This window comes from Festucalex cinctus, chromosome 18, assembly GCF_051991245.1.
Source record: "Festucalex cinctus isolate MCC-2025b chromosome 18, RoL_Fcin_1.0, whole genome shotgun sequence".
In the NCBI taxonomy this organism is placed as follows: domain Eukaryota; kingdom Metazoa; phylum Chordata; class Actinopteri; order Syngnathiformes; family Syngnathidae; genus Festucalex; species Festucalex cinctus.
In genome coordinates, this window is record NC_135428.1 from 5,177,939 (window position 1) to 5,190,673 (window position 12,735).

Below are 12,735 nucleotides of genomic sequence, written 5' to 3' on the forward strand. Positions count from 1 at the left end.
AAATTAGCCAATCATGCAACTCAGAGTAAAATGTAGAGGCGCAATAGCAATAATAAGCAATGTAGCCAACCAGGATAGTTCAAACTTAGCCAAGATGTCAGCCATCATGTTTACCCAAGGACTGCAATTTGTGTCAACTTCCACAAGGTGGCAGTAAAAAAAAACACCCATTAATGTGTTAAGAATTAATCAAAAATAGTTTGTGAAAATCACAAATGCTAGAGGGTAATTTACAACCGCTTAAAACAACAACAAAGTACAATGATGTGTTGTTTATTTAATTTGATATGATTTAATGTAATTTAATTTTATATCATGTGAATTGTAGCACAAAAATTGGACAACGGTTGTCCATTGAACAAAAAAAATGTTGTTGGAATAGCCTGGGAAAGCCTGAAGGAATTTGAATACGTTGCCCTGAACGATGCAAAGCATTTGAGGAATCTGGAAGATATCTCAATGACAGGCAAGGTCACTGATATTTCTCCACAGAAGTCAAACGAGAGCTGACATACACTAGTCACAAATACGTTCACGATCTGCAGCTTTTGTGTGAACCTTCAGGATGAATAAAATGCACTCAAATTTAATTTGACCTTCACTGATTGCACAACCTGCATTTGTTCTCAATGCACACTTGTTCTGAATTGTGCTATTCCACTCTTTTGTTTATGCTGGTCTATTATGTATATTTCAAGACACACTTCTTAATAATCACAAATTAACTGATCAATAAGGAACTTGATTAGACGCCGTATTTCTATTGAAATTTGATTCAGTGTTTATCAAGACTTTCTGGATAACCTTCCAACTTTGTGGGAACAGTTTGGAGAAGGCCATTTTTCATTTTAGCTCGACTGTGTCCCTGCGCAAAGTACATAACGGCATGCTTGGATGAGTTTGGTGTGACAGAACCTGCACAGAACCTTGACACCAAGACCATGAGACACCTTTGGGATCAACTCGAACAGAGCTGGTGAGCCATCAGGCTCTCTATCAGGTCCAACATGACTGACAAATAACTCGGTACTGTGCAAAATGGGCACCTTGATCATCTTCCATATTTTCTAATACAACTCCATAGAGTGTCATGATAGCTTAGTCATATATTGCATTCGTTAAAAATATGTAGCAACTATAGTATGGCATGAAATGAGTGTACTGGTATGTTGAAAAGGGGAAACCATAAAATCAAATCCCTGCTTCCAAAATATTCCTCTGTACGATCAATGGTGAAGTCAACTGTTTTTGTAAAGAGCCGGGATTAACCCAGAATATATCAGATGGATGAATAGATGCAATTACAACTAGTTCACAGCCCAGCAGTCAATTAGACAGTACAATGTCAGAATGATTACCATGGTAAATGGATAGCTCATGTAGCACGGATTAGGGTAATTAACTTACCACTCATAGTCGTGATCAAGCTGAGCAGCATCCGATCCGCTAGATTCCTGTGCATGTGTTCCAGGCTGACACTCACTTTCACAACTCCGTTCCCCTTTTGGCTGTGACCTAAGAGAGAGTGTAAAAATAATCATAATTCATAAACACGTACACAATTTCTCTTTATGACTCTAATCCGTCAAGCCAGAGCATCTAAAAAAAACATGTCTGTGGTTCTACAGTACAAAGATGAGATAATTCACAGTTTAAAGGATGCAAAGCAAAACAGTCTGAGCTCAAACAGAATACAGCTTTTCATAAGGATTAACGCATTTGGCCAAATATAGCTCTCACATTGGCAAAATAACTTCAGAGTGTGTCTGTGACTATGATTTTCAACAAACATTTGGAAAACTTTTTTTGAGCTATGCTGAGATGTCGTTTTTAGATTCAGATTTTACCTTGGTCATTTGTCTGATAGTTTTTCTGGTTGATTTTAAGTCCAGCACTTGGTAGGCCACTTTACTTGCCACTAGATGTACTTAAGAGCCTTTTGCTCTCGCTCTGGTATAGACACAACCTCAGCTACGAAGTTTCTTCAAGGTGATGACTCATCAACTCCTATCATATTTGTCAGATGACAAGGTTGAATCTTAATTACAAAACGTTTGCCAGTATTAGCAGAATTATCTTAAGAATACTTAGCTAATTCATGTCATTATTTTGAATTTCGAGGAAACGCTTTGATATTTAAATTACATGTCAAAGCGGCTGACTCACTTCATAATGAAAGATCCAGCGCACATTAAGCTTGGGAGCGTTAATTGTCACCAACCAGGAAGCAGAAGCACTCAGACAGTAGACCCAGAATAGACACAACCACTGTAGTAGTAAACACATTGATACATTTTGTAATAGTTTCAATTGTTTCTCTTCAAGTGAGTAATACTTTTGGTCATCGTAGCTGTGACAGTTAAAAAACTAAATTACAGCCCGCCTCTGCAGTGTGACTCATAGAGCCAGTGGGCAAAGTCTAGTCAGTATCATTGTATAGAGAATATGCCAAAATGTCAACACAGTTTTATCGGTATTGTATTTAACTTTGACATAGATTCAATAACACGAGTATACAGTACTAGGGAAATAAGTAAATGACATTGTTGTCAAAACGTGAATATGTAAAATGACATCTCCTATTAATTAAATGAAAGGTTTAAATGTATTTTTTATAATTGTTGTAAATGAAAAACAAATGTTTTGAAGCAGGATATTCAAAGAATGTTCGTATTAATTACTTCTATTAATAATTAGAATGTGTACTTATTGGAAACAAAAACAAGATATATAAAGTAGTAATGCTAAAAATGTTAATAAATAAGTGAAGCTTGCGTTTGGGTGGGGGGGAATTTTTTGTGTGTGTGTGATTTCGGAACTTCAGCGTGTATATTACCTGACGTGACCACACATGAACATTTGGCAGGCACACGCATAATAACATGATTAGCGGATGTCAAAAAAGGACGACTATTAATAGTCTCGAACACAATTACATGAAAAATTCGAAAGAAATTCCCCAAAAAAGCCGAGCCCTGAATAACAGTATCACCTGCGTTTGTCTTGTCGCGGTACAGCAGGATTTTTTTTTTTTTCCGGAAGTGCTTACGTCATGAAACCTGAGGCATTTCTTCAAGCGGCGCACGCGTCGAAACTACGTGCGCGTTCCCGCCCACCTGCAACTGAAACCGCCTAAAAAGCTCGCTCCCGTTGTCCCCTCCCCATTCAAGGTGCGGCAAAGCAACAGGTGCGCAAGGTGACATCGTCGGCCACAGAAAGTACCGCTATTAAAAATCATTTATTTCTTTACACTTTCGAAGGACTGGAATTGTTTCCACAAACAATTTAAAAATAGTTTGTTTTAGTTTGTTTACCTTTCGATTTGAGGATATTTGAGCAGGTGGACGTCGGCTCCCTATTTTTTTTTTTTTAAGTCAACTCATCGTCGAAGAGGAAGAAGACAAAATGGCCAACTCGGGTTTGCAGATGTTCGGATTCGTCCTGGCGCTTCTGGGCTTAATCGGCTTGGTAGTGGGCACAATTCTACCCCAGTGGAAGATGTCGGCGTATGTCGGGGACAACATCATCACAGCAGTGGCCATGTACGAAGGCCTTTGGATGTCCTGTGCCTTCCAAAGCACAGGCCAGATCCAATGCAAGGTTTACGACTCCATCCTCCAGCTCAACAGTAAGTAACTCGTTATTATTATTTTTTTAAGTGAAAAAAAAATCTCCCTTTACTGGCTTTCTAATTTGTTTTTAAATATGCCCCCTTGCGAGTAAAAACAGACAAGCAAATGAACCACACCTGTAATGGGGAAGTTACCAACCGACTCTTTAAGCCACCGTTATACCTGCCCATACATTTGCAACTGTAAACTGCACTCGGATTCCTGTTGCTCAACCGAACCGGTTTAGTCACTTATTGACTATTAATTTTCCCTGACAAAAAACAAGCAGAGGATGTCTGAATGTTAAACACCCCCCCCCCCCCCCTTCATTTCTTAAACCCACCCTATGTTGTAAAATGGCTCCAATATCATTTCATTGAAATTAAAAAATGACTTTCAGGACATTCAAGGAAGTGGCTGAAACTGGTGCATTTAAGTTGACTCTATTAACTGCCTTTTATGATTCTTATCAGTCTGAGGTTGTTTTAAAAGCGGAGGATAAATGGGTTAGTTTTATTATGACTCCCTCGATCTGATCAAATTCAACTTCAGACATATTTCCCCAATCTTTACAAATATGTGCGCCCGCCTTTGATAAATATTTGTCGACTAAAGTTCAGCTCGGAAATCGAGTGTTGAGTCGCTAATGCTTTGGTGTTCAAAAAAATGCTAACACAAAGAGGACTGCATGTCTGAATGCACAGAGAATCTCTTTGTTTGTGGCTAGAGGTCACTTAGCTGTAAAATGTTAACCTGTAGCCAGCATGTGAAATTAGGAGTGTCCTCCATGATGCAACCTGAAACCCGGTCAGACCTGTTTGAGTGGCTCATACTCGAACACTTGAAGTCCCACGTTTCTATAAATGTGTTGTAGAGGGTGAAGACCACAAGTCTGGCTTGCTTGAATAACACCCCCCGAAAAATAAAATAAAATAAAAATAATTCCTTTTTTTCCACAGGAATGAATCAATCAATTAACGACTACACTTTTTATGTTTGCCGTTTTTACTCAGGTGCCCTCCAGGCAACTCGTGCCCTCATGATTGTGAGCATTATCGTCACGGTGGCCGGCTTGGGCGCGGCCTGCATGGGGATGAAGTGCACCAACTGTGGCGGTGATGACAAAACGCGCAAGTCTCGCATTGCCATGACGGGGGGCATTATCTTACTGATTGGAGGTAAGGGGGTTACTCGTACTCCAGCTCAGACACACGTAAACGTGTATAACCTTTTTTTTTTTTTTTTAACCTTTTATTTGGTTACCCACAGCTTTGTGCGCCATTATTGCCTGCTCATGGTACGCTCATGACATCATCCAGGCTTTCTACAACCCTTTCACTCCAGTCAATACCAAGTGAGTACTTGCCAATTTAGAATCATATATTTTTAACTTCTATCTATTCTAAATGATATAAATGCGCCTTTTCTGACCGGTTTGTCTTTCTGAAGGTATGAGTTTGGGTCGGCCATCTTCATCGCCTGGGCTGGAGCCTTCCTGGTTGTGATTGGCGGCGGCATGCTGGCGGCTTCTTGCCCGAGAGGCAAACCTTCGCCAAAGTATCCCATCTCCAGACCTCCTAGCAGCACCAAGGAATACGTTTGAGCAGGACGACAGATGAAAGATAACGGCTTTAGGAACCTTTTCGCATGCAGCAAGTAATTCATCTCGGGAATGGTCAAGAAGGCAATACCCGTGTTTTCGTTTTATTCAGGGCAATGTTCAAATGTTACAGTAACATTTTAACCCACGTTAAAAGTTGTTAGCTACTCAAGAGACCACATCGACATTGTACTGTCTGAAATTATGCAGTCAAATCTTTTATATGAACGTGAAAACCCATGTTGTACCATTGGACATGCTTAAAACTACTGTGGAATTCGACCAGTGCTTTAGAATGTACGGTGTTCGTGATAGTAATATAAATGCACTGGACTGAGGACCGCATAAAAGCAGGAAACATTTAAAACCTTTCACAACTTTCAGGCTGAATGCGTACAATCAATCATCTGGCACCTGAGAAGCAAGATTACTAACTTTTTTCTTTTTTTTTTGTGCCTTTTAATTTATATGAAGACAAATGATTAACACAGTTGTCTCCTTTAATCAAGTGCCAGAGTGAAATGATTACTTTTACAAAATTGATTTATTTCAGCAAGATTTCCAATGTTATTTCTCCGTCATAACAGCACATCAGTGAAGCTCTTCAGTGAGCTAATTACTGTTATATGTTAATGGCTTATACTTGTACTCCTGTTTTAGTCATGGATGTTGCACTCCCTCTTTTTTTTTTTTTTTAATGTCTTTTGTATTTGTGATAAAGTTTGTTGTACATAAAGTGGAAATAACAAACACAATTGTCTCTTAACTGTTAATTGACAATCGGAGATTAATGAAAACCGCTTAAATTCAACACACAATTTCCTCACATCTGTTCACAAATAGAAGTCCTCAATGTAAAAGTACACCTCGTAATGTTGGGATGGGAAGTTGAATATAGTTTCCATGTTTAACTACCAGTCATTCAAAATGGGGGAAGTAAAAACAGCACCGTTTGAAGGGTTGACACAACATTAAAGTATTAAACATGCACAACTGGGAAACAATGTGTCGTTTTGTGGCATAAAACTGGAACATGATGCGGAATTAAAGCAATGTCCAAACAAATCTGTTTAAAAAAAAAAAAAAGGTCCACATAATGTAGGGTAGTTCTTGATGAATCATTTAGTAATGAAGGGCTAGGATCTTCGGTGTAAACAACTTTTAATTTATCCTTACTCCTTTTCAGACTAACATGGTATTTCCGCATGGGGCTGTGGATGTTCAAGGCCTCACTTTCAAATTCAGAGGCACTTTTCTCACTGCATCGCATTACAAACAAAAAGTCAGTAGCTTTGATTTTACTGCCACCTTGTGGTACAATAAATGAACTCTTAGTCAATGTATGTGTTCGACTGCTGATAAACCGCACTGAATCTTTCATGCTTCAATAAAATAAAGCCAGTTAACATAGGATATTTTTTAGTATAACATGGGAGAGTCACTAGAACGGAGCGTTTTTAGCACATTTCTCTTCAATGATTCCATGATGTATTTGCGCTGTCCAATCATTTCTTCAGTTTGTCATTGAGTGTCGTGGGATTTTATGAAACGAGTCAACGCTTCTCATTTTTTCTTCCTCTGCCCTGATTCTGGTTGACTCTCTGTTATTCTTTCTTCCTCCCCTCAGGCCGACCATGAAAGTAATAAATGACAAGGTTTTCAAAGTGATCACCCCAAGTGACCCCCAATGTGCTTGTTTTCAACTCAAGTCAGTTATCACGTTTTGGAACCACGGGGCTCGGTTTAGATAAACAAAAATGGGGATTTTTTTTTTTTTTTTTTTAAATGTCACTATTTCTACTGCTATTCAGTATTCTAATGTATATTGGCTCGGGGTACATTGCCTTGTCATTGCATTAAATTTGGGCCATATCCCAGCATGCACCTGAGTGACTTGTGAATTATTCATGACAGAACGTCAAAGGGGGGGAAAAAAATGTCACCAGATGAAATAAGGCACTTTTAAAGTAAAGCAAAATAAGACGGTGTGGGACGTAAATAATGTAACCTTTTGACATGAGGGGAATTACGATTCGAAAAAAAATTTTATGCAGTTTTACAACGCATCAAAATAACATGCTGCCAGTGTCAATCAAATCTTAAACTACATTATGTTCCATTGGGATACACAAAATTATGTTAGTCAACTCTCTGTTTGCAGAATAGATCAAGTTGATTTATAACAGTGGCTACGTGATAACATGGGTCAAAATAGGCATCACATTCACCAGTTTTAATTACAACCACAACGTGATATTTACTTATAAAACTGCAATTCACAACCACAAACTAATAAAATCAGCAAAAAAAATCAACATCTGCATGTTAGTTAACCCTTTTTATTGAATGCTTGGAATGGTCTTCACTCGAACAGGTCTAATTCAGATGTTACATTACCTTTCAAACCTTTAATTGTGGAAAAATTGTCCCATGACTGATCATGTGCGTAAGCTAATATGCTTTCCTGACGTGTGTTTGTCCTTGGAAGTAAATGAAACTATTGCTAATGGACGGCCAGAAAAAGCACAAAAAGCAATTTAAGTTACAACAACCCAAAAACATGACGACTCGGTATTGCAAAAGCCCTCAATTTTTGTGAGCGCCAACACCAATGTAGACTTTAGCCTTGGTTTCAATGCGCGTTATTGTTCTGGAAAGAAGATCAACTCCTTGATATCTATCACACAGCTTCAAGTGTCAATCTACAGGTTCTTATACATATATGCTAACAGCCAGTCCTTAACGACTTTATTCAACAGTTTCAGTATGAATGTGCAAAAAGGTGGGCATGACAACTGTAACCTCTTTATAGTCATGTATTAGACGGTGTGAGGCACGGCGGGGTTTTGGGTACAAGTATTTAAAAAAAAAAAAAAAAAAAAAAATCGAATAAAACTGCAGTTTATTTTGGGTCTGCCACAGCTTGTCTCCACTTCCACAGCTCAGCAATAACCTAAAAGATGACGGGAAAAAACTTCTGACTTAAACGCCGCATTAACAATAAACATAAATGTGCCAAATATGCACACCCTACCTTGGCATCAGAGACTTTATACGAATTTTTCACGAAGTTCTCAAATTTGGGCTGAGCTTTGGGCAGCATTACACCCTAAAACAGAATCAAAATTCACATACCGTACAAGACTAATGGCATAGTAGAAAAACAAACATGAGTGTGACATCACCAACCTTTTTCACTGTCTCAGTCATTTTTGCCTGGATCTCAGGAAGCGTCAAAGTTTCCTTGGGAGTTGTTGGGCTTTTTGGTGATCTTTCTTTTTTTGCGGGAGGCTTCACCTTCAAAGAGCAGGAGATGATGAAATGATAGTTTAATTGTAAATTTAATAATCTTGTTGGATTCTGTTGATTTTCAAAGGATTCAACTGCTCGAATAACTTAAAAGGTATACTGTACTTTTACTAACTCATTTGCTCCCAATGACGTGTAAATACGTTTTTTTTTATGTTTTAAGTGTCCCAAAGACGTATTTATACGTTTTTTTTGTTTTTAAAATGCTAGAGCATACAGAAGGCTTTGATGCAGCCTCAACAGCAAAGAACGGTTGCAGAAATGGTAATTACACAAACGGCCAGCAAGTGGCAGCAGAGCAAAGGCGATCAACCAGGGCCATGTTGGAAAAAAAGCTATACATTAGCATTTATCAGTTTATGATATTCAGAGGACAAGTGATAAATAAAATGAATCAGACCATAAACAAATCTATGCTAATGCTGTTAAGTTAATAACAGTTTGGAAAAGAGAACAAAGAGCGAGTCGTGGTGGGGATCGTGTCAGTTACCTTCTTTGAGGCTGGAGTGCTGGCTTTTACGCTTTTGCCATTCTGCCTGGATTTTGGTGCGGGCTTTGCCTGTTAAATATGCAGCAGCTAGTGAAAAAACGGAACCAAGATCAGACCAAGCTCAACTGGATATTCGCTCACCTTGACAGGTTTTTTCCCCGCCTGCTCCTCCTCCTCATCATCATCATCATCGTCGTCGTCATAGTCGTCGTCATCCCTAAATTAAACACATATAATTCCTCAGGAAATGTCAATTATGTGATATTTCAATTCCACTCAAAGAATAAAAGTTAGTAATGTAACATGAATTTGCCGAATACGCACTCGTCATCTTCGTCGTCATCATCTTCATCCGCATCAACTTCCAGCTTTATTTTTTTCTGCACACCCAACAGCACATTTCAGTCAACAACAAACCATAAAAGCATTGAACATTAAAAAAAGGTAGCAAATTTGATCCTCTCGTATAACCGATTCAGAATTCCTAGTAAAAATTGGTCGAAGTTTAAGCACTGATTTCACCCAAAATGGCTGCCTTAAAACAAAAATATTTTGCATCCTGTTGTAAAAGAAATCTATAACCAATTTTGTGTCAGCCAGTATTCCAGACAGTTGACGTGGATGGATGTCGTGATACAACTCTAGTTAAGCCAAATTTTCAGCAGTAATTTTGCTCATGGTTAATAATCAAGTCCGAGTCCATACAATGGGAGCACGTGGCATAGTCAATGCCATTATTAACAAACCTCAGACTTGGAAGCAGGAGAGACGGCCGGTCTTTTCTTCGACACTTTCACCTCTTCCTCTTCTTCCTCCTCCTCATCTTCTTCGTCGTCATCATCTTCAAACGACTGATCGGATTCCATCACTTTAGCGGGAATTCAGAAGAGTTAGCATCTATGCAGTATTTAAATTAACAAAATACCAATTTCATTTAGGCCATTTTATTCCAGCAACGCGTGCAAAATGCACTTACTGAGTAGATGCTGCCCGCTGATGTGGATAGGACCAGAGCCAGATTTCAGACGGAAAATTACAGGGGGTGTAATGGTGAAACCGCCGAGACACACCTGCGAAAAAGAGCACAATCAGTTAAAACACCGTGCGTGTTGTGTTGGCACTTGTGGATGTTCTTCCCAGTTAGCACATCCTTTTAGCAAACTTCTTTTGCAACACATCTATATAGTATTTTTATATTCTGTACTTTTAAAAAAAATCTCCCATATCCTCATTTGCTCCCAATAACGTGTAAATACGTTTTTTTTGTTTATGTTTTAAGTGTCCCAAAGACGCATTTATGTTTTTTTTTTTTATGCTAGAGCATACAGAAGGCTTGATGCAGCCTCTCAACTGCAAAGAATGGTTGCAGAAATGGTAGTTATTACACAAACGGCCAGCAGGTGGCAGCAGAGCAAATGAGATCAACCAGGGCCATGTCGAAAAAAAGCTAAATTACTTGGAATTTTAAATAGATTTGCAAAAACTGATGAAACTTAGCTCTCTTCTAATGCTAATTGCTGCAAAACGGTAACAGATAGAAACATACTTTTTTTTCCTGATGAAAGAAGAGACTTTAATCTTTCTTTTGATAGGTCCCATGCTTTTATAGCAATAGAACGTAATATTCTGTGGGCCTTGCAAAATCAGTCAAAATCCAGTAAAACAGCCGGGAGTGAACGGGATTGCGAAATGTGAAAATGGCTGGGAGCGAATGAGTTAACAGCCAATCCCTGACAGTTGGCATTTCTGACTAAAAACTGCATCCGCCCCAGGATGGACACTCACACTTGGCAGGGTGGAGGGCTTCAGAGAAACCAGTACTGCTGCCACCTTCTCACCATGGGCGTCGCGTCCTTCCACCTCAACAAGATGAAGCTCATCTTTTGTGGCAGGGTCAGTACATGCCTGTACGGAGCGAAAATACAGTTCAGTTACTTTTTAGAACACCTTGCAAGTTAGATGTAAACAAAATGCACAAATGATTACCATCCGAAGATCCAGCTGATGGTCATAACCATCGTCGTCAGGATTGAACAACACGTCCTTTCCAGATTGAAGCACACAACCTGATGAAGACAAAAGTTAAATATAACGTTATCATTTCAACCTGCAGTCAATATAAAGAAATACTGGTCGAAGTTGCAGTGGAGCTCCACTCGAGTAAATTGTATTTTTGAGCAATACAATTTTCTTAACTGCTCTAACATCTATAAAAAAAAAAAAAAAGACTGTTGTGACTTTCGAGACTTGCGGACCACCGCGCTACTGGCCGGACCATGCTCGCCCTTGTTTTGTTTGATAATGTGCGCCATGACACACACCACCATGACTTAATCTGTACTTCCTCGCAGGAACACATGGGGGCGCAGAACCAACGTGGATATTTCCACATGGCCCTACCTAACCTTTACCGGCAGTCTTTTTGTATGTATGGTGCTCATCACGAACGCAGCAGCTGTTTGCTTATAAGAAAACAGCTTGTAGCAAACAAACGTGTGAGACGTCATACATGTTGCGATCGCGTCCCTGCTGCTGAAAGATTTCTGAGATTGATTTGAAAGATTTCTGTCCTCTTTAATCTAGAACTGCTTCAAAACATCAAAGTGTATGTAGCAATGGAATAATGTTTTGTTGTGATTGTATTGTATTGGTGTTAATGTTTTATGTTATGGCTGTTTTTGTGTGTGTTTCTGTAAAGCGCTATCCAACTGGAAAAAAATCAGAGAAGTATCAATAAGAATACTTTAATGCATCGTACAAACTATGTTGGCAAGAACAAAACGACAATTCGAGTACTCCTTTATGATGAGTGGACCACTGCGAAACGTGTTTTAAAAAACAAAAAAAAAACAATGTCGTTATTGTTACAATAAACGGGTGAGAGAGTTGTACAACGAAATCGCCCATCATCAAGGAAAACGATAACTCGACTGTGAACAAAAATGCACCGTGGACCACATGTGAGAGTCGACGTGGAGGCTACAACTACCAAAAACAACCGAATTAACCCCTCGCCACTAAAGTAAAAAAAAAAAATACAGTCCAAGTTATTGTAAGACGATCTGAAGAAGACGCTAAATTAAAAAAAACAACAACAAAAATCCAGAAAAGTCACGTTTTAATATCAATACTGCTCGCCGAAATATGAGAGACGCCATGCTTTGGGCCAAACACGTGTGTAGCAGCACTGGAGCAGAAGTAGCACACACACTTTCAACCATGTGCTTAAACGTGCGACTTGAATACATGATCAAAACGCAACACAACTCTACGTATTAAAGCCATTTATTACTTCATTGTCTTTACACATTTAATGTCGTTTCCTACAAACGCATGCCAATATTCGACATTGTTCCCATTCACATCAAGGAAAGTAACTCACCGTAAAGAAAGGTCTGTGGAGGCATCGGTATTTCATCTAAACCGTTCATTTTGTTTAATTAAGAGACGATAACCGTGGGAATTGAGGAATTTAAAAGAAGGTAGATACTAACTATAGACAGACAGAGAAAACGCTACACTTTCGCACTCACGAGTGAGCTAACTGGCGTGTTAACTCCGCCCCTTGCCTCTTCTTCTTCTTTTAGTATTGAACGGCGGCTTACATACTGAATTAGCGCATTACCGCCACCTACAGATCGGTATTAATAACGGTTTTTGTTTACAATAAAGTTTAGATTAGTTTTTTCAGTTTTACCAAATAAATAAAAACTGCAGCCCAAACA

General features: G+C 38.9%; 2 protein-coding genes across 2 annotated transcripts; one reads left to right on the forward strand and one right to left on the reverse strand.

The window, feature by feature from the left end:
* The first annotated feature begins 3,151 nt into the window (after nt 1-3,151).
* Nucleotides 3,152-5,966, forward strand: LOC144005841 (claudin-7-B-like). The gene is made up of 4 exons (XM_077504234.1): nt 3,152-3,628; nt 4,625-4,789; nt 4,881-4,965; nt 5,061-5,966. The coding sequence occupies exons 1-4, from the start codon at nt 3,406-3,408 to the stop codon at nt 5,212-5,214; spliced, it is 627 nt and encodes a 208-aa protein (XP_077360360.1). The 5' UTR covers nt 3,152-3,405; the 3' UTR covers nt 5,215-5,966.
* Nucleotides 5,967-7,534: 1,568 nt separating this feature from the next.
* Nucleotides 7,535-12,601, reverse strand: npm1a (nucleophosmin 1a). The gene is made up of 11 exons (XM_077504231.1): nt 12,393-12,601; nt 10,997-11,076; nt 10,796-10,915; nt 9,987-10,080; nt 9,757-9,878; nt 9,335-9,390; nt 9,152-9,227; nt 9,011-9,079; nt 8,401-8,508; nt 8,246-8,320; nt 7,535-8,164 (listed from the first exon to the last, which is right to left on the reverse strand). Exons 1-11 carry the CDS (start codon nt 12,439-12,441, stop codon nt 8,114-8,116), a joined length of 900 nt encoding a protein of 299 aa, XP_077360357.1. The 5' UTR covers nt 12,442-12,601; the 3' UTR covers nt 7,535-8,113.
* Between the last annotated feature and the right edge of the window lie 134 nt (nt 12,602-12,735).